The sequence below is a fragment of the Panulirus ornatus genome, chromosome 5 (assembly GCF_036320965.1).
Source record: "Panulirus ornatus isolate Po-2019 chromosome 5, ASM3632096v1, whole genome shotgun sequence".
In the NCBI taxonomy this organism is placed as follows: Eukaryota; Metazoa; Arthropoda; class Malacostraca; order Decapoda; family Palinuridae; genus Panulirus; species Panulirus ornatus.
The window spans coordinates 11,902,888-11,924,203 of record NC_092228.1 but is presented as its reverse complement, the minus strand read 5'-3'; the positions used below and the strand labels follow the sequence as shown (position 1 = coordinate 11,924,203).

Below are 21,316 nucleotides of genomic sequence, written 5' to 3'. Positions count from 1 at the left end.
TATCTGGCAATTAATTTCTATACTGAAAAAGAGAAGTATAACTAAATGACAATTCTCCAAGCTATAGTATTTTTCATAAATATAAATGAAAATAAGGAGTATACATGTTAGGTCTTATAATCAACAATATCAGACCAAAAAAACAATGTTTCAGAAAAATATACAGATCTGCAGCCTCATCTATAAACCAAAAATATCTGTGGACTTACAATGGTCGACAAACGAAAAGGTGTCAAGACTTACAATGCACGTTTTATGAACAAAATAACTCTGCACAAAGCACTCACATTTTTCAAACAAAATATTCCATGGCCTTATATTCCATGGCCTTATGCAGTACATCTAACATATAAGAAATCTATGGCATGGGTAGTCAATTTTTTAATCTGGGGATTGAATGCTCCATATCAAATTAAGACAGTAGTATTCAAGTGTTATATTCAGATGATCCAAGAGTTAGTGTTGCCCTGAATGCTGCAAATATTTTCAGGTTATATGGTTCCAGAAATGATGGAGGAACACTAGTGACAAAAAAATTTTCAATGTGAAGAACAATGTAGTCATAGCAATGGCTCTCAAAATATATTTTCCTTGTAAGGAAATGCCATATGACTGATCATATATTGCAATGAATATAATAAAATAATGTAGAAGATAACAGATATGTATAGGAATCTAATACAAAAATCATCCTCAACATGATTACGACAATAAATTCACAAAGGACAATTTGATACAAGAAATCAACCAAACTAAACAGAAGATACTTTGAAACAACTTAGTGATTAAACATTTCTCATGTCACATGGGCCAAACAAATCAAGGTGGTAAATTAGGGAAATATCATATTTTCAGTACGAATAACAATAATAATATAAATTCATCTACCAAATATAGTGAAGTGACAGACGCGGTTAAGGCCCCACCTACAACCACACACCTCAGACCATGGCATTTCCCTTCCAGAGAAAATGTCAGCTGTACTGTGTGGTGCAATATACAACCAATAGACACAATTTCAGAAGTAAAAAACTTTAGATGCCGGTGTCGTTACATTTTCGGACTCATCAGTGCTCTCTTACTTATCTGTTCCTTATCTTCCATGCCTACCATTAATCCTAATGTACCCATGTCTCTTACGATATTAGTTACAATTGTTTAAAGCACTTTTTTCATCCTTTGCAAACTTCATTCATTATTACATGTAACCTCTCAGATATTTCTAGAATACCCATAATAATTGAAAACTTCCCTTCTCAACTTATTTCCCTCTATCTAAATGAGTTTATTTCTCTCTTAAATTCATATTCATTTTTCGGGATCGCCATTTGCTCTCAAAGTTTTTTCATTTTCGACTTTTTTTATTCAAGACTTTATACTCTACAGTCTTTGTACTCCATTAATCATTCTTAAAAAAATGAGGTTTTTCTTTAAACTTTTTTCCCATTAACCAAATTCCTTCAGTCTTCATTCCACCACAATGTGTCTTAAGGAGACACATGGGTCTGTGACAGCCACTGTTCATACACTACACATGTGGGTACATTCATATTAACTTTATCCCAGCTTATACTGCTTCATCAAAGGCTTTCAGTTTTTCAACAAACTTTTCTCAAAAGTTAGGGTTTACACTGTCATTTCTTGTCAATTTCTGTGTGCCCTTTCCTTCTTTTTCATTCACATATCTTGTCCTAGACCTTTTTCAATGAAAGATCAACATATGGCAAAATACTCAATAGTCTTACTCGTATTTCTTTGGTGTGATGATCCCGCTGTTAGTGAGGATGGAGACGACTTGGTGCAGAAGGCGGTCTCTCTCAGAAGGTAGGAGGGATGCAAGGTAGGCAACGGCCACACCCCCAAGGGCACACTCACCGTAGACACTTTCCACCTCACTCATCAGAACCTGCAGCAAGATAAGATCTCTATTTCTATCATATCTCGTTTAGTGGTTAGTAATGAATAAGACATTCAGCGACTACATGCAGGTTTAATAATTTTACATTAATTAAAATATAATGGTTGCTTCATAAAGTATCCTTACAGGGAAATCATTTCAATTTTTTTTCATAAAAATTTTTGATAATTCAGCTCATCCTAATCAAAAATCTTATCTCACCTTAAGAAACAACAGAATTCTCAAGGTAGAGTGTTGCTTTGTTATTCCTTTTTCCAACAGTACCTAAGGGTCATATGCAAATTGCACTTTTCTCAATGATCCATAATATTTTGCAACTTAACAGTTACCTAAATGGCTGCTGTGCATACAATGCTTTTTTCTCCCACTGAAGTACTATATCTACATCTAAATACCTAGAGATAGGGGAGAGAGCATGCTTCCCACATATTTTCTCTGTGTCACAGAAGGCAATGAAATAGGGTGAGAGTGGGGAGGTGGAAATCCTCCCCTTCTGTTTGACTTTTCCTACATAACCAGAAAAGGGGACCAAATAAGGAATTTTTTCCCTCTAAGGGTCAGGCTGTCATCTGTTCTTGGAGCTACCTCACTAATGTGGGAAAAGGTGAGTATGTATGAAAAAATAAACATGTATATAACTAGCAACCACCTCTTTAAAAGGTTGAAATTAATAATCAAAGTAAGACTAGACAGAATATGTCATTCACACAACAGAGATCAGTTTTAGTCAGTTACACCCATGAAACCCAAACCTACTTCCAAAGATCACTTACAACCAATATATTTCATGAAAGAGATCACTATATCCACTTATCACAAATTCTTGTACATACATAACACCATAAACATTTTCACAAGCCCCTGAGAGCAATGGTGCATAATTCACATGAACAGTTCTCATGATTCTTACTATGATCTTACCACTTACAATACTCCCCTAAACACCAAAAGCAATGTTGGCAGAATTTTCCCACCACAGCCATATGTCCTCCCAAGCCAGTGCAGCCATCTCCAGTGGCAACACACCCTACCCACCTAATAAAATCACTGTCAGCACCACCATGCCTTCCTCAATCACGATAACCATTTTCATAAATATGATGGTCTCTTCTCACCACAAGAACCTTCAGAAATACTAGACCTTCTCAGGTATTATATTCATCATCAAAACTACCATGATCTCACCCACAACCATCTTCAGCAGTACTAATACCACTCCACTCACCCCGACCACCATCAGCAACATTACACCACCAGCCACCAGCAGAAGTACCATGCTCCTATCAACCACCAAGACACCTGTCAGCTGTACCACCCTCTCCCAAGCCATAACAACTAAGCTCACTCATAACATACACTCCCAAACCATCACAACTAAGCTCACTCATAACATACACTCCCAAACCATCACAACTACCATCAGCAGTGGCAAACCCTCATGAGGCACCACAACACGAGTCAGCAGATAAGTCAACACACCGTCAGCAGTACAAAGCCCTCCCCAGCTGTCACACAGTCAGCAGCACTAAGCCCTTCCTAAGAACCAAACTACCATCTGCACTACTATGCCCAAAATAGCCACCGTATCCAATTCTTACAGTAGAAAGGCCTCTCCAACCATAACATCAGTAATACCAAGCTCTCTCCAAGCACCACAATCACCACTAGCAATTACCAGCCAAAACCATCGTACACAGTGCAACTACCTCCTCTGCAAGAAAAGTCATTGCAACTAAATGCCAAGCCCTCCCAAGCCACTGCATCCACGTCAATTAATACCATACTCCCCCAGAGTACACAACTACTATCACAAGATTAAGCCCTCCCTAGGCCAACAAAGTCACCATCAGCAGTACAGAGCTTTCCCCAGTTATCATAACCAAGCTTGCAGCACCACACCCTCAACTCATTCTTGATGAAATTTAATGTATAAATATCCCAACCTTGATCCTGCCTGACCATCGTGAATCCTCATCAGCTAAGACGGTCGTGAGCCTTGTGCAACGCTGCAGTCTGGCTGAGGCTCGTTTGATGCCACCTTCAAGTTGCTGGCGGCGACACACACAGCCCTCATAGCGAGCCTGGAGTTCGCTTAATTCACGTTCATTCTGCCCCAGTTGCTGTTGCAACTGACGTTGCTCCAGCTGGATGCCACTAAGCTCCCGCTCTAATTCTGTCAGTCTGCAACAAAATCATTCACTAACTTAACTATCTAAATAACTGTTCTTATCAAACTAAAACACCTGCAATGAATAAGCAGAATTCATCTGAGAACATTCACAAACAATTCATAATTTTTTTTTGACAAAGTGAATCTAACATTTATCAAAACTAAAACATGTTTGTACACCACCACATCAATCACATGCAGGTACTATTTTAGTCATCCATCTGTAGGTATTTTGGTGTAACCACTCATTGACAGTTACAACTGTAATAACAAAAGTAGGCTGTAATTAGTCATCATCCAGTACAAATGCAATGGAAATGTTTTTGGTTAAATGTGTATTTTTCTGACTATCATGCTCATGCTAAACTGGGAGATATACTGTATTCATAAACACAAAGTTACTCTTCCTGGGTACTGCAAGTAAACTTTAACACTGCTCCTCATTGCACTGAACAGCAGCTGATCCAGAAAAATAATGTACCCCAAGCAAAGAAATAACATAGCATCATGGTAAATTATACAGCTATTTCGAAACTTCAGCATTCAAATGCCACTTCTATTGAATGAAATACACAATCAATATCCATCATAAATGAAAAACGTCACAATTAATCTAATTACACCACCATTCTCTGAAAGACATCTTACAAAATTCATTTCATGCCTGATGCATAGCATAAAATGGTAGAATCAAAAGATCACAATATCAATAACAGATAATAAAGATTATTATCACAACATAACTGGGATTAAAGTATGATCTTGTTTTGATGGAAAGACCTAAGATGACCTTCCATACCAAGACATCAAGATCTAATCTAATATTAATCTAAGTAGAAAGTAGTGCTGTAAACAATCACCTTAATTTCTTGGGCTCAACATTGCGAAGGACCTGAGCATAGTGTTCCAGAGCCTTTAGCCAAGAACAAAGCGGGCGACATGGCTTGGACACCTTTCCCACCTGTGCAAAATATTATTTAGTCATGACAAAACAAAAACAACTGTAATGACAATGAATCATGCATGAATCTTAATATAAAAAATAGTATCTTTCTTTCATACTATTCACCATTTCCCGTATCAGCGAGGTAGCGTTATGAACAGAGGACTGGGCCTTTGAGAAATATCCTCACCTGGCCCCCTTCTCGGCTCCTTTTTTTTGGAAAAAAAAAAAAAAAACGAGAGGGGAGGATTTCCAGCCCCCCGCTCCCTTCCCTTTTAGTTGCCTTCTACAACAGGCAGAGAATACATGGGAAGTATTCTTTCTCCCCTATCCCCAGGGATAAAAAAATAATTTTTTTTTTTTTGCTTTGTCGCTGTCTCCCACGTTTGCGAGGTAGCGCAAGGAAACAGACGAAAGAAATGGCCCAGCCCACCCCCATACACATGTATATACATACATGTCCACACATGCAAATATACATACTGATACATCTCAATGTACACATATATATACACACACAGACACATACATATATACCCATGCACACAAATTCACACTGTCTGCCTTTATTCATTCCCATCGCCACCTCGCCACACATGGAATACCATCCCCCTCCCCCTCATGTGTGTGAGGTAGCGCTAGGAAAAGACAACAAAGGCCCCATTCGTTCACACTCAGTCTCTAGCTGTCATGCAATAATGCCCGAAACCACAGCTCCCTTTCCACATCCAGGCCCCACAGAACTTTCCATGGTTTACCCCAGACGCTTCACATGCCCTGATTCAATCCACTGACAGCACGTCAACCCCGGTATACCACATCGATCCAATTCACTCTATTGCTTGCCCGCCTTTCACCCTCCTGCATGTTCAGGCCACCGATCACTCAAAATCTTTTTCACTCCATCTTTCCACCTCCAATTTGGTCTCCCACTTCTTCTCGTTCCCTCCACCTCCGACACATATCCTCTTAGTCAATCTTTCCTCACTCATTCTCTCCATGTGACCAAACCATTTCAAAACACCCTCTTCTGCTGTCTCAACCATGCTCTTTTTATTTCCACACATCTCTCTTACCCTTACATTACTTACTCGATCAAACCACCTCACACCACACACTGTCCTCAAACATCTCATTTCCAGCACATCCACCCTCCTGCGCACAACTCTATCCAAAGCCCACGCCTTGCAACCATACAAAATTGTTGGAGCCACTATTCCTTCAAACATACCCATTTTTGCTTTCCGAGATAATGTTCTCGACTTCCAAACATTCTTCAAGGCTCCCAGAATTTTCGCCCCCTCCCCCACCCTATGATTCACTTCCGCTTCCATGGTTCCATCTGCTGCCAGATCCACTCCCAGATATCTAAAACACTTTACTTCCTCCAGTTTTTCTCCATTCAAACTTACCTCCCAATTGACTTGACCCTCAACCCTACTGTACCTAATAACCTTGCTCTTATTCACATTTACTCTTAACTTTCTTCTTTCACACACTTTACCAAACTCAGTCACCAGCTTCTGCAGTTTCTCACATGAATCAGCCACCAGCGCTGTATCATCAGCGAACAACAACTGACTCACTTCCCAAGCTCTCTCATCCCCAACAGACTTCATACTTGCCCCTCTTTCCAAAACTCTTGCATTCACCTCCCTAACAACCCCATCCATAAACAAATTAAACAACCATGGAGACATCACACACCCCTGCCGCAAACCTACATTCACTGAGAACCATATATAATCATATATTCACTTGTGTTAAAATCAGGCTATATGACTACAAGAAACACTGAAATGTTGCAAATATTACCTCCTCTGGTATAAACTTTGGGTTCTCAGTGTACTTCTTTAATTTCCTAAGGGTGGTATCTGTGATGGTGTCCTTTTCAATCTCAAGCAGTCTCTTTGTCATAGAGGGGTCACCTAAGAGTGTCTTCATTGCTGACCAATCCTGCCTGTGGGAGGAAATACCAAGGTGAGGATGGAGGTTCAGAAGGAAGCACAGCATTTCAGTTTAGGAGAACAACGCTGACAATGTCAGATGTGCCGAGCAATCATGGTGGAAGATAGCAGAAGAATTTTAACCTCCTTTCTAAACAGTGAAATATGACAGAAGATTGAAAAATTTTTAACTTTTAAATATGAGAGGCAGCTCACAGATCTACAAAAACATAGCTCTATACTGGCTGAGTAACAAGTTCAATAAATGCCTTCTCCTATTGCCACTTATAATATCTTGCCTAAAATGGTATGAAGAAGAGTGTTTAATTTCCTGCTCCCACATGTCCCCTAAAATGCATCAACTCTCAGTTTGCACCAATGTTTTACAAAAATTACTCAAATGGGGCCAGTTTTAACTCCACAGCTTCTCACTTAGTTTAGTTCTGATAAAGATAACTAACACCATCCTTGAGCCTCGACGATAAATCAAGGCTTCATCAAAGAAGCACAAGCATTCTAATCTGTTTGTTATGTAGACCAGCACAACACCTTGACACGTCCAAAAGTTTAATACATCTGATGTCACGTCCAGTTGAGGCCTTTCATGTCTCAAGTGATTAGCTCTAAAGTCATGGATCACTTAATGCCTCTTGACTTTTATCAATTACATACACAATATATGAAATCTTAGCAGAAAGTCTTCATGCACTGCACATTGGACTTAGCATAAATGAATACACAAACAAAGGTAATCAACACTTTAGTGGTAGTCAAGTTGCATTCCTCTGACCCAGGTAGTTGTCTTTTCTTTCTGCCTCACAAACATGTGGACTTCATTCTGTCCACAAACATACAATCTCTCCTTATCATATGTAACACTTGACAACACTTAACTCACACAGCTCATTCTCTGTAGCTAAACTTTCCTGCGGTGAGCACTATGTGCTAGCCCTGCCATTTGGCAAAATGGTTGGAGCAGTATATAGAAGTAGCAAGTAGGAAAATTTAGGCAGGAGCATTAGGTGGTAACATTAAGCAGTTGTAGTAGGTAGGAGCATTACGCATTACATGAAAGTAGTCATAAGGAATATTAGGTAAGAGCCTCTTAAAACACTGCCCTAGACTTGCCCTCTGCCAGTGGCTTGCTAAGGGTGAAGCACTAAAGGCTAAGTTATGGAGACTGTTGCCATAGTCACACCTTTGAGGGAGTTCTAGTTAGACAGGCATCAGATGTATACAGATAAATGGAATCAACAGTCTCATTCAGGCTTCAAAGCAGATAGAGGATAAATTGTACTACTCTCACTACAGCCAAACTGAGAGGAAAAAAGTGAAAAATAAACCCAAATTCTGTGTTGTCATTACTTGACGTTAAGGAGGAGACAGATGGGTTCCATAACTGCGAGGACAAGGTCTGGTGGCTTGTTGAGGACACGCACCTCCACCAGGTCTTTCTTGTCTAGCGCTCTGATGGCTTTTTCCGCCGCCTCCAACCCTGGCACTGCCTCACCCACCTCCTGCACCACCTCTTCGTTCAGAGCTGTAACTGCCTCGGACTTCTCCTGATGGAAGGCAGTAACATGCTAGGTATCACAACTCGTCAGTATAAGTCTTGTAGGCAATACATTCTACAACAGATGTTTACAAGACTTTTCTAAATTCTAATGCACCTATTATCTGATATGACAATTGCTTTTTAGCATAATGCCAAAGGTATAATATAAAGTTTCTTTATCATTGCTATGTCTAAAGACCAACTACCGATGCTCCCTGACTTACGACCTATGCCATTTATGACCAATCGTACATACAACCGGAAAATTACGCTTGGTCATAAGTTGGCTGTGTGCGTATGATGGTGAATGTCAGACGATCCTGGTATTGTGTACATCACAGCATCTCTCAGTTCTTGCTCTCATTATTCAAGTGAATCTAATGAATTCTTGTGCCGGACTGAACCATTTTTGTATTAAACCCCAAAGATGATGAGCAAGAGGAAAAACCCATCAAATGTTGACAGATCTGGCAAGAAACCGAGGAAGAGACTAGATTTGGAATTGAAAATGAAGGTAATCACCAATGTGAAGAAATGAAAAAAAAGCTGATTGCACATCATCTACTGTTGTCCCATTCCATGGTCTCTACAATTTTAAAGGACAAAGAAAAAATACATGAATCAGCGAAAGGTTCAGCAAGTATAAAGCCTATGATAATAACAAAGCAATGACAAGGGCCCATCCATGAAATGGAAAAATTGTCAATGCTGTGGATGGAAGATCAAATTCAAAAACGTGAACCACTAAGCTTACAAATAACTCAGGCAAAGTCTAGAGATCTTTTTGAGACTTTGAAGGGTCAAGCAGGAGAGGATTACATTAAGAACTTCACATAAAGAAATGGCTGGTTCAATAGATTTAAAAGAAGATATATCTTGCACAATGTTCGAGTCACAGGTGAAGCAGCCACAAAGTTCATCAACAGTTTGGATGAATCAATCTGTGAACTGAAGAATCTTTGCTAAAAGTCAAGAACAAACTACAGAATCATATAATAAAGCATGTTAATAAAAAAACGAGATGATCATGATAGAAAATGAGTAGGATAAAAGAAAGGTGTATAGGTATACGAATTCTACATACCATGCTGACATACATACAACTTATGTCCATTTCAAGATACAATCAGTTGGTCTGAATGGAACTTGGATGTATGTTGGGGAGCATCTGTACCAAAACTGTCTGGTGACTAAATTTTAACACCTATGTGAGATTTCTATACTACTTAAGTATCACCTGACTGAAAACTGTGGTAATGATAAAAAATAATTTTTGAGAATAATATTATAGAATGAGGAAAAGAAAACCTTCCAGATATGAACTGCTGGAAGAAGCACCATCTACTATACTAATACCTGTACTGACCTTGACCTTCTCCTCCTGTGCAAGCATCTGGTCCCTGATGTGGGCCACCTGTGCCCTCTGCTGGGAGAGGGCATGGGTAAGGCGCTGACCCTCCTCCTGAGTAGCCTTCAGCTCAGGCTCCAGCTCCCCCAGTTCCCCTTTCAGCTCCTCCACGTTGCCACTCGTCTCTTGTAGTTTCTTTGGGTAAGATTGTTTAAGATAATGATACTACAACTGACAACATCTGTTATCACTGATAATACTCCTAAGATAGCAGGAATTGCAAGGAGTATAACAGAAAAATTAATGAACCACAATATGAAATAAAGTTAAAAACTATCGGTAAAAATAACTGTGGTGTTAGGTGAGAGTACTGTTACTAAAATATATACTGAATCAGACTGAGGCCAGGATATTAGATTGTGAAAATAGAACATTCTGCAAGAAACAGAAAGGTGCAAAGACCAAAATTAATTCTAAGGAGAGTAATAGAAACTAAGAAGTCTGTGAAAGAAAATGACAAAAAAAAGTACATCTGGGCAAAGCATATGGGACAAAGCAAATGCACTGAAGATCATACAGCAGAATATGGGCATGTTTTAAGGAAACGGGGGGGGGGGGGGAGAGAGAGAGAGAGAGAGAGAGAGAGAGAGAGAGAGAGAGAGAGAGAGAGAGAGAGAGAGAGAGAGTGGGGGTGGCTAGAAACCCTCCCGTCCTTGTATTTAACTTTCTAAAAGGGGAAACAGAAGGAGTCATGCGGGGGAGTGCTCATCCTCCTCAAAGGCTCAGATTGAGGTGTTTAAATGTGTGTGAATGTAACCAAGATGAGAAAAAAGGAGAGATAAGTAGTATGTTTGAGGAAAGGAACCTGGATGTTTTGGCTCTGACTGAAACGAAGCTCAAGGGTAAAGGGTAAGAGTGGTTTGGGAATGTCTTGGGATTAAAGTCAGGGGTTGGTGAGAGGACAAGAGCAAAGGAAGGAGTAGCACTACTCCTCAAGCAAGAGTTGTGGGAGTGTGTGATCAAAGTGTTAGAAAGTAAACTCTAGATTGGTATGGGTAAAACTGCAAGAGGATGGAGAGAGATGGGTGATAATTGGTGCCTATGCAGCTGGTCATGAGAAGAAAGATCATGAGGCAAGTGTTTTGGGAGCAGCTGAGTGAGTGTGTTAGCAGCTTTGATGCATGAGACTAGGTTATTGTGATAGGTGATTTGAATGCAAAGGTGAGTAATGTGGCAGTTAAGGGTACAACTGGCGTAAATGGGGTGTTCAGTGTAGTAAATGGAAATGGTGAAGAGCTTGTAGTTTTGTGAGCTGAAAAAGGACTGGTGATTGGGAATACCTGCTTTAAAAAGAGAGATATACATAAGTATACATATGTATGGTTGCGAGGCGTGGGCTATGGATAGAGTTGTGCACAGGAGGGTGGATGTGCTGGAAATGAGATGTTTGAGGACAATATGTGGTGTGAGGTGGTTTGATCGAGTAAGTACTGTAAGGATAAGAGAGATGTGTGGAAATAAAAAGAGCGTGGTTGAGAGAGCAGAAGTGGGTGTTTTGAAATGGTTTGGGCACATGGAGAGCATGAGTGAGGAAAGATTGACCAAGAGGATATATGTGTTGGAGGTGGAGGGAACAAGGAGAAGTGGGAGACCAAATTGGAGGTGGAAAGATGGAGTGAAAAAGATTTTGAGTGATCGGGGCCTGAACATGCAGGAGGGTGAAAGGCAGGCAAGGAATAGAGTGAATTGGAGCGATGTGGTATACCGGGGTCAACGTGCTGTCAATGGATTGAATCAGGGCATGTGAAGCGTCTGGGGTAAATCATGGAAAGTTGTGTGGGGCCTGGATGTGGAAAGGGAGCTGTGGTTTCGGGCATTATTACATGACAGCTAGAGACTGAGTGTGAACGAATGGGGCCTTTGTTGTCTTTTCCTAGCGCTACCTCGCACACATGAGGGGGGAGGGGGATGTTATTCCATGTGTGGCGAGGTGGCGATGGGAATAAATAAAGGCAGACAGTATGAATTATGTACATGTGTATATATGTATATGTCTGTGTGTGTATATATATGTGTACATTGAGATGTATAGGTATGTATATTTGCGTGTGTGGACGTGTATGTATATACATGTGTATGGGGGTGGGTTGGGCCATTTCTTTCGTCTGTTTCCTTGCGCTACCTCGCAAGCGCAGGAGACAGCGACAAAGCAAAATAAATATAAAAATAACATATGTAAGTAGGAGAGATGGCCAGAGAGCATTATTGGATTACGTATTAATTGATAGGCATGTGAAAGAGAGACTTTTGGATGTTAATGTGATAAGAGGGGCAGCTGGAGGGATGTCTAATCATTATCTTGTGTAGGCGAAGGTGAAGATTTGTAGTGGTTTTCAGAAAAGAAGAGAGAATGTTGGGGAGAAGAGAGTAGTGAGAGTAAGTGAGATTGGAAAGAAAACTTGTGTAAAGACGTACCAGGAGAGACTCAATGCAGAATGGCAAGAGGTGAGAGCAAATGATGTTAGGGGAGTGGGGGAAGAATAGGACGTATTTCGGGAAGCAGTGATGGCTTGCACAAAAGATGCTTGTGGCATGAGAAAGGTAGGAGGTAGGCAGATTAGAAAGGGTAGTGAGTGGTGGGATGAAGGAATAAGATTGTTTGTGAAAGAGGAGAGGCATTTGGACGATTTTTGCAGGGAAGTAGTGCAAATGACTGGGAGGTGTATAAAAGAAAGAGGCAGGAGGTCAAAAGAAAGGTGCAAGAGGTGAAAGAGTTGAGGAGAGAGAGTATCATTAAAGTTTAGGGAGAATAAAAAAATGAAGTTTTGGAAGAAGGTAAATAAAGCGCATAAGACAGAACAAATGGGAACAATGGCGAGGGGGTTAATGGGGAAGTAATAACAAGTAGTGGTGAAGTGAGGAGATGGAGTGAGTATTTTGAAGGTTTGTTGAATGTGTTTGATGATAGAGTAGCAGATATAGGGGGTTTTGGTCGAGGTGGTGTGCAAAGTGAAAGGGTCAGGGAGAACGGTTTGGTAAACAGAGAAGAGGTAGTGAAAAATTTGCTGAAGATGAAAGCTGGCAAGACGGCAGTTTTGGATGGTATTGCAGTGGAATTTATTAAAAAAGGGGGAGACTGTGTTGTTGATTGGTTGGTAAGGATATTCAATGTACGTATGGTTCACGGTGGAGTGCCTGAGGACTGGTGGAATGCATGCATTGTGCCATTGTACAAAGGCAAAGGGGATAAAGGTGAGGGTTCATATTACAGATGTATAAGTTTGTTGAGTATTCCTGGGAAATTGTATGGGAGGGTATTGATTGAGAGGGTAAAGGCTTGTATAGAGCATCAGATTGGGGAAGAGAAGTGTGGTTTCAGAGTTGGTAGATGATGTGTGGATCAGGTGTATGCTTTGAAGAATGTATGTGAAAAATACTTAGAAAAACAGATGGATTTGTATGTAGCATTTATAGATCTGGAAAAGATATATGGTAGGATTGACAGATGCTTTGCGAAAGGTATTAAGATTATATGGTATGGAAAGTAAGTTGCTAGAAGCAGTGGAAGGAGTTGAATGCAAGAGTTTTGGAGAGAGGGACAAGTATGCTTAGGAGAGAGGGGCAAGTATGCAGTCTGTTGTGGATGAGAGGGCTTGGGATCTTGGGATGTGAGTCAGTTGTTGTTTGCTGATGAGACAGCACTGGTGGCTGATTCGGGTGAGAAACTGCAGAAGTTGGTGACTGAGTTTGGTAAAGTGTGTGAAAGAAGAAAGTTGAGAGTAAATGTGAATAAGAGCAAGGTTATTAGGTTCAGTAGGGTTGAGGGACAAGTAAACTGGGAGGTAAGTTTGAATGGAGAAAAACTGGAGGAAGTGAAGTGTTTTAGATATCTGAGAGTGGATTTATCAGTGGATGGAACCATGGAAGTAGAAGTGAGTCACAGGGTGGGGGAGGGGGCGAAGGTTCTGGGAGCATTGAAGAATGTGTGAAAAGCGAGAACGTTATCTGAGAGAGCAAAAATGGGTGTGTTTGAAGGAATAGTAGTTCCAACAATGTTATATGGTTGCAAGGCATGGGCTACAGATATGGTTGTGCAGAGGAGAGTGCATGCATTAGAAATGAAATGTTTGAGGACAATATGTGGTGTGAAGTGGTTTGATTGAGGAAGTAATGAAAGGGTAAGAGAGATGTGCAGTAATAAAAAGAGTGTGGTTGAGAGAGCAGAAGAGGGTGTGTTGAAATGGTTTGGTCACATGAAGAGAATTAGTGAGGAAAGATTGACAAAAGGATATACATGTCAAGGTAGAGGGAACGAGGAGAAGTGGGAGACCAAATTGGAGATGGAAGGATGGAGTGAAAAAGATTTTTGAGCAATCGGGGCCAGAATATACAGGAGAGTGAAAGGCGCGCAAGGAATAGAGCGAATTGAAACGAAGTGGTATACCGGGGTCAACGTGCTGTCAATGGATTGAACCAAGGCATGTGAAGCATCTGGGGAAAACCATGGAAAGTTTTGGGGGGCCTGGATGTGGAAAGGGAGCTGTGGTTTCGGTGCATTAGAGACTGGGTGAACGAATGTGTGTGTGTGTGTGCTATTTCATGTGTGGCAGGGTGGCGACAATAATGAATGAAGGCAGCAAGTATGACAATGTAAATGTGTATATATGTATATGTCTGTGTATGTATATGTATGTATACGCAGGAATGTATAGGTGTGTATCTGTGCATGTGTGGGCATTTATGTATGTACATGTGTATGTGGGTGGGTTGGGCCATTCTTTCATCTGTTTCCTTGTGCTACCTCGCTAACACTTGAGACCGCAATTAAGTATGATAAAAGTAAATATATTTAAGGAAATGATTATAGATCATTATACTGATGATGACGATGTATGTACAGGTGCCTGAATAGACTAACATCTTCACAGCAACCAGACTAATGTGTAAAACTGCACAACACAATCCTTTAAACATAAAATACTCCTGTGTTCCAGACTATTACAGGCCAGACGTACAGTTACCTGTAGAAAAATCGAGAGATCTATGCAAGCACTTACTTCCATACCACCTTTAAACAGAGCCACAGAGTCACGGAGCTGAGCCCTTCGTCGCGCCAGCAGGTTCACTGTTACCCGACAGGACTCCACAAAGTCTGATACAGTCACAGTCAGCGCTGCCTCCTGTGCCAGCACCTACTAGGACACACAGTTTTATATGATGGTGGTAATTGTAGGCTTTTACCAGACAAGTGATGACCAAAGGTATAGTAAGGGGATTTAAAGAATATAGTAAACCCTCGATTTAATGTGCTAATAGGGAGGAGAGGGTGCCCATTAATGCCAAAAGTCCATTAAATAGGGCCATTTCTTAATACAATATACAGTTCACATGCTTTCTTTTAACTCCTTTATCACTTGATTCCATTCTGAATTGTATGGACTGCAAAATTTTCTAATTATTCCAAATTTTTAAATACCATATAAAATAACATCTATACACAGATTTTCATTAGAATATGAGTAAGTTGAAAATCTGAGCACAAAAAGAAAAAAAAATACAAGGGATTTTTTTTTTAAAAATTAGATTTTCTTGACCTCTTTAGCATAGATACTTCTGTATATGCTAAATACGAATGTGTGGTTAAAATCTAAATATTCGTATATTTAGTCGAGTAATTAGCATTTAAATTTAATCATAATTAGTCCAGGGGGTAATTACAAGGGTTAGTATTATGAATCACTGTCTTTTGACTGCAAATCCTTAAATACCATATAAAATAACATCTGTGCACAGATTTTCATTAAAATCTGAGGAAGTTGAAAATCTGAGGGGAAAAAAATCCAAGGATTTTTCTTGATTTTTTTGAAAAAATAGATTTTCTTGAAATTTTTAGAATTGATACTTCTGTATATGCTGAATACGAACCTGTGGTTATAATCTTAAAATTCGTATAATTAGTCGAGTAATTAGCATTTAAATTTTATCATAATTAGTCCAGGTGCTACTTACAAGGGTTAATATTATGAATTACAGTCTTTTGACTCCAAATACTTAAATACCATATAAAATAACATATGTACGCAGATTTTCATTAAAATCTGAGGAAGTTGAAAATCTGAGGGGAAAAAAATCCAAGGCTATAGCCTTGGATTTTTCTTGATTTTTTGAAAAAATAGATTTTCTTGAAATTTTTATAATAGATACTTCTGTATATGCTGAATACGAATCTGTGGCTAAAATCTAAAAATTCGTATAATTAGTCGAGTAATTAGCATTTAAATTTGATCATAATTATTCCAGGTGCTAATTACAAGGGTTGATATTATGAATTACAGTCTTTTGACTCCAAATACTTAAATGCCATATAAAATAACATCTATACACAGATTTCCATTAAAATCTGAGTTAGTTGAAAATCTGAGCAAAAAAAAAAATAAAATCCAAGGGTATAGCCTTGGATTTTTCTTGATTTTTTTGAAAAATTAGATTTTCTTGACCTCTTTAGCATAGATACTTCTTCTTTCTTTTCTTTCAAACTATTCGCCATTTCCCGCATTAGCGAGGTAGCGTTAAGAACAGAGGACTGGGCCTTGAGGGAATACCCTCACCTGGCCCAATTCTCTGTTCCTTCTTTTGGAAAACTAAAAAAAAAAAAAACGAGAGGGGAGGATTTCCAGCCTCCGCTCCTCCCTTTTAGTCGCCTTCTACGACACGCAGGGAATACGTGGGAAGTATTCTTTCTCCCCTATCCCCTGGGATAATAGATACTTCTGTATATGCTAAATACGAATGTGTGGTTAAAATCTAAATATTCGTATATTTAGTCGAGTAATTAGCATTTAAATTTTACCATAATTAGTCCAGGTGGTAATTACAAGGGTTAGTATTATGAATCACTGTCTTTTGACTGCAAATCCTTAAATACCATATAAAATAACATCTGTACACATATTTTCATTAAAATCTGAGGAAGTTGAAAATCTGAGCAAAAAAAAAATCCAAGGCTATACTAGAGCCTTGGATTTTTCTTGATTTTTTTTGAAAAAATAGATTTTCTAGAAATTTTTAGAATTGATACTTCTGTATATGCTGAATACGAATCTGTGGTTATAATCTAAAAATTCGTATAATTAGTCGAATAATTAGCATTTGAATTTTATCATAATTAGTCCAGGTGCTAATTACAATGGTTAATAATATGAATTACAGTCTTTTGACTCCAAATACTTAAATACCTTATAAAATAACATATGTACGCAGATTTTCATTAAAATCTGAGGAAGTTGAAAATCTGAGCACAGAATGCTCAGATTTTTTATTGATTTTTTTTGAAAAAATAGATTTTCTTTAAATTTTCATCATAGACACTTTTAAGTATGCTGAATACGAATCTTTAGTCAAAATCTAAAAATTCGTATAATTAGTCGAGTAATTAGCATTTATATTTTATGATAATTAGTCTAGGTGCTAATTATAAGGGTTGATATGAATCACTGTCTTTTTACTGCAAATACTTAAATGCCATATAAAATAACATCTGTACACAGATTTTCATGAAAATCTGAGATAGTTGAAAATCTGAGCAAAAAAAAAATCGAAGGCTATAGCCTTGGATTTTTCTTGATTTTTTGAAAAAATAGATTTTCTTGAATTTTTTAGAATTGATACTTCTGTATATGCTGAATACGAATCTGTGGTTATAATCTAACAATTCGTATAATTAGTCGAGTAATTAGCATTTACATTTTATCATAATTAGTCCAGGTGCTAATTACAAGGGTTGATATTATGAATTACAGTCTTTTGACTCCAAATACTTAAATACCATATAAAATAACATATTTACGCAGATTTTCATTAAAATCTGAGAAAGTTGAAAATCTGAGCAAAAAATGCTCAGATTTGTATTGATTTTTTTTAAAGAGTAGATTTTCTTTAAAATTTTAGCATAGATACTTCTGTATATGCTGAATACGAATGTGTGGTTAAAATCTAAAAATTCGTATAAGTAGTCGAGTAATTAGCATTTAGATTTTATTATAATTAGTCAAGGTGTTAATTAAAAGGGTTAACATTATGAATCACTGTCTTTTTACTTCAAATACTTAAATGCCATATAAAATAACATCTGTACACAGATTTTCATTAAAATCTGAGATAGTCGAAAACCTGAGGAAAAAAGATCGAAGGCTATAGCCTTGGATTTTTCTTGATTTTTTTGAAAAATAGATTTTCTTCAAATTTTAATAATAGATACTTCTGTATATGCTGAATACGAAACTGTGGTTAAAATCCAAAAATTCGTATTAGTCGAGTAATTAGCATTTACATCTTATCATAATTAGTCCAGGTGCTAATTACAAGGGTTCTTATGAATTACATTCTTTTGACTCCAAATACTTAAATACCATATAAAATAACATCTATACACAGATTTTCATTAAATTATGAGTAAGTTGAAAATCTGAGCAAAAAAAAAAAAAAAATCCCAGGGTATAGCCTTGGATTTTTCTTGATTTTTTTTTTGAAAAATTAGATTTTCTTGACCTCTTTAGCATAGATACTTCTGTATATGCTAAATACGAATGTGTGGTTAAAATCTAAATATTCGTATATTTAGTCGAGTAATTAGCAATTAAATTTTACCATAATTAGTCCAGGTGGTAATTAAAAGGGTTAGTCTTTTGACTGGAAATCCTTAAATACCATATAAGATAACATCTGTACACATATTTTCATTAAAATCTGAGGAAGTTGAAAATCTGAGGGAAAAAAAATCCAAGGCTATAGCCTTGGATTTTTCTTGATTTTTTTGAAAAAATAGATTTTCTAGAAATTTTTAGAATTGATACTTCTGTATATGCTGAATACGAATCTGTGGTTATAATCTAAAAATTCGTATAATTAGTCGAATAATTAGCATTTGAATTTTATCATAATTAGTCCAGGTGCTAATTACAATGGTTAATAATATGAATTACAGTCTTTTGACTCCAAATACTTAAATACCTTATAAAATAACATATGTACGCAGATTTTCATTAAAATCTGAGGAAGTTGAAAATCTGAGCAAAGAATGCTCAGATTTTTTATTGATTTTTTTTGAAAAAATAGATTTTCTTTAAATTTTCATCATAGACACTTTTGAGTATGCTGAATACGAACCTTTAGTCAAAATCTAAAAATTCGTATAATTAGTCGAGTAATTAGCATTTATATTTTATTATAATTAATCCAGGTGCTAATTATAAGGGTTGATATGAATCACTGTCTTTTTACTGCAAATACTTAAATGCCATATAAAATAACATCTGTACACAGATTTTCATGAAAATCTGAGATAGTTGAAAATCTGAGCAAAAAAAAAAAATCGAAGGATTTTTCTTGATTTTTTGAAAAAATAGATCTTCTTGAATTTTTTAGAATTGATACTTCTGTATATGCTGAATACGAATCTGTGGTTATAATCTAACAATTCGTATAATTAGTCGAGTAATTAGTATTTACATTTTATCATAATTAGTCCAGGTGCTAATTACAAGGGTTGATATTATGAATTACAGTCTTTTGACTCCAAATACTTAAATACCATATAAAATAACATATTTAGGCAGATTTTCATTAAAATCTGAGAAAGTTGAAAATCTGAGCAAAAAATGCTCAGATTTGTATTGATTTTTTTTAAAGAGTAGATTTTCTTTAAAATTTTAGCATAGATACTTCTGTATATGCTGAATACGAATGTGTGGTTAAAATCTAAAAAGTCGTATAAGTAGTCGAGTAATTAGCATTTAGATTTTATTATAATTAGTCAAGGTGCTAATTAAAAGGGTTAACATTATGAATCACTGTCTTTTTACTTCAAATACTTAAATGCCATATAAAATAACATCTGTACACAGATTTTCATTAAAATCTGAGATAGTCGAAAACCTGAGGAAAAAAGATTTTTCTTGATTTTTTTTGAAAAAATAGATTTTCTTCAAATTTTAATAATAGATACTTCTGTATATGCTGAATACGAAACTGTGGTTAAAATCTAAAAATTCGTATTAGTCGAGTAATTAGCATTTACATCTTATCATAATTAGTCCAGGTGCTAATTACAAGGGTTCTTATGAATTACATTCTTTTGACTCCAAATACTTAAATACCATATAAAATAACATCTATACACAGATTTTCATTAAATTATGAGTAAGTTGAAAATCTGAGGATTTTTCTTGATTTTTTTTTTGAAAAATTAGATTTTCTTGACCTCTTTAGCATAGATACTTCTGTATATGCTAAATACGAATGTGTGGTTAAAATCTAAATATTCGTATATTTAGTCGAGTAATTAGCATTTAAATTTTATCATAATTAGATCAGGTGGTAATTACAAGGGTTAGTATTATGAATCACTGTCTTTTGACTGCAAATCCTTAAATACCATATAAAATAACATCTGTGCACAGATTATCATTAAAATCTGAGGAAGTTGAAAATCTGAGGGAAATTAAATCCAAGGCTATAGCCTTGGATTTTTCTTGATTTTTTTTGAAAAAATAGATTTTCTTGAAATATTTAGAATTGATACTTCTGTATATGCTGAATACGAATCTGTGGTTATAATATTAAAATTCGTATAATTAGTCGAGTAATTAGCATTTATATTTTATCATAATTAGTGCAGGTGCTAATTACAAGGGTTAATATTATGAATTACAGTCTTTTGACTCCAAATACTTAAATACCATATAAAATAACATATGTACGCAGATTTTCATTAAAATCTGAGGAAGTTGAAAATCTGAGGGGAAAAAAATCCAAGGATTTTTCTTGATTTTTTTGAAAAAATAGATTTTCTTGAAATTTTTATAATAGATACTTCTGTATATGCTGAATACGAATCTGTGGCTAAAATCTAAAAATTCGTATAATTAGTCGAGTAATTTGCATTTAAATTTGATCATAATTATTCCAGGTGCTAATTACAAGGGTTGATATTATGAATTACAGTCTTTTGACTCCAAATACTTAAATGCCATATAAAATAACATCTATACACAGATTTTCATTAAAATCTGAGTTAGTTGAAAATCTGTGCAAAAAAAAAAAAAAATAAAATAAAATCTAAATATTCGTATATTTAGTCGAGTAATTAGATTTTCTTGACCTCTTTAGCATAGATACTTCTGTATATGCTAAATACGAATGTGTGGTTAAAATCTAAATATTCGTATATTTAGTCGAGTAATTAGCAATTAAATTTTACCATAATTAGTCCAGGTGGTAATTAAAAGGGTTAGTATTATGAATCACTGTCTTTTGACTGCAAATCCTTAAATACCATATAAAATAACATCTGTACACATATTTTCATTAAAATCTGAGGAAGTTGAAAATCTGAGGGAAAAAAAATCCAAGGCTATAGCCTTGGATTTTTCTTGATTT

At 36.8% G+C, this 21,316-nt stretch overlaps 1 protein-coding gene across 1 annotated transcript in view; it reads right to left on the bottom strand.

The window, feature by feature from the left end:
• Positions 1-21,316, bottom strand: part of LOC139748500 (dynein axonemal heavy chain 6-like) — a 142,557-nt gene that overhangs the window by 31,638 nt on the left and 89,603 nt on the right. The window contains exons 43-49 of the mRNA XM_071661577.1: positions 14,938-15,072; positions 9,899-10,075; positions 8,343-8,539; positions 6,847-6,991; positions 4,949-5,049; positions 3,862-4,099; positions 1,746-1,906 (exon numbers count right to left, since the gene is read on the bottom strand). Of these exons, the coding sequence (XP_071517678.1) occupies positions 1,746-1,906; positions 3,862-4,099; positions 4,949-5,049; positions 6,847-6,991; positions 8,343-8,539; positions 9,899-10,075; positions 14,938-15,072 (1,154 nt within the window). The remainder of the gene's footprint in view (positions 1-1,745; positions 1,907-3,861; positions 4,100-4,948; positions 5,050-6,846; positions 6,992-8,342; positions 8,540-9,898; positions 10,076-14,937; positions 15,073-21,316) is intronic.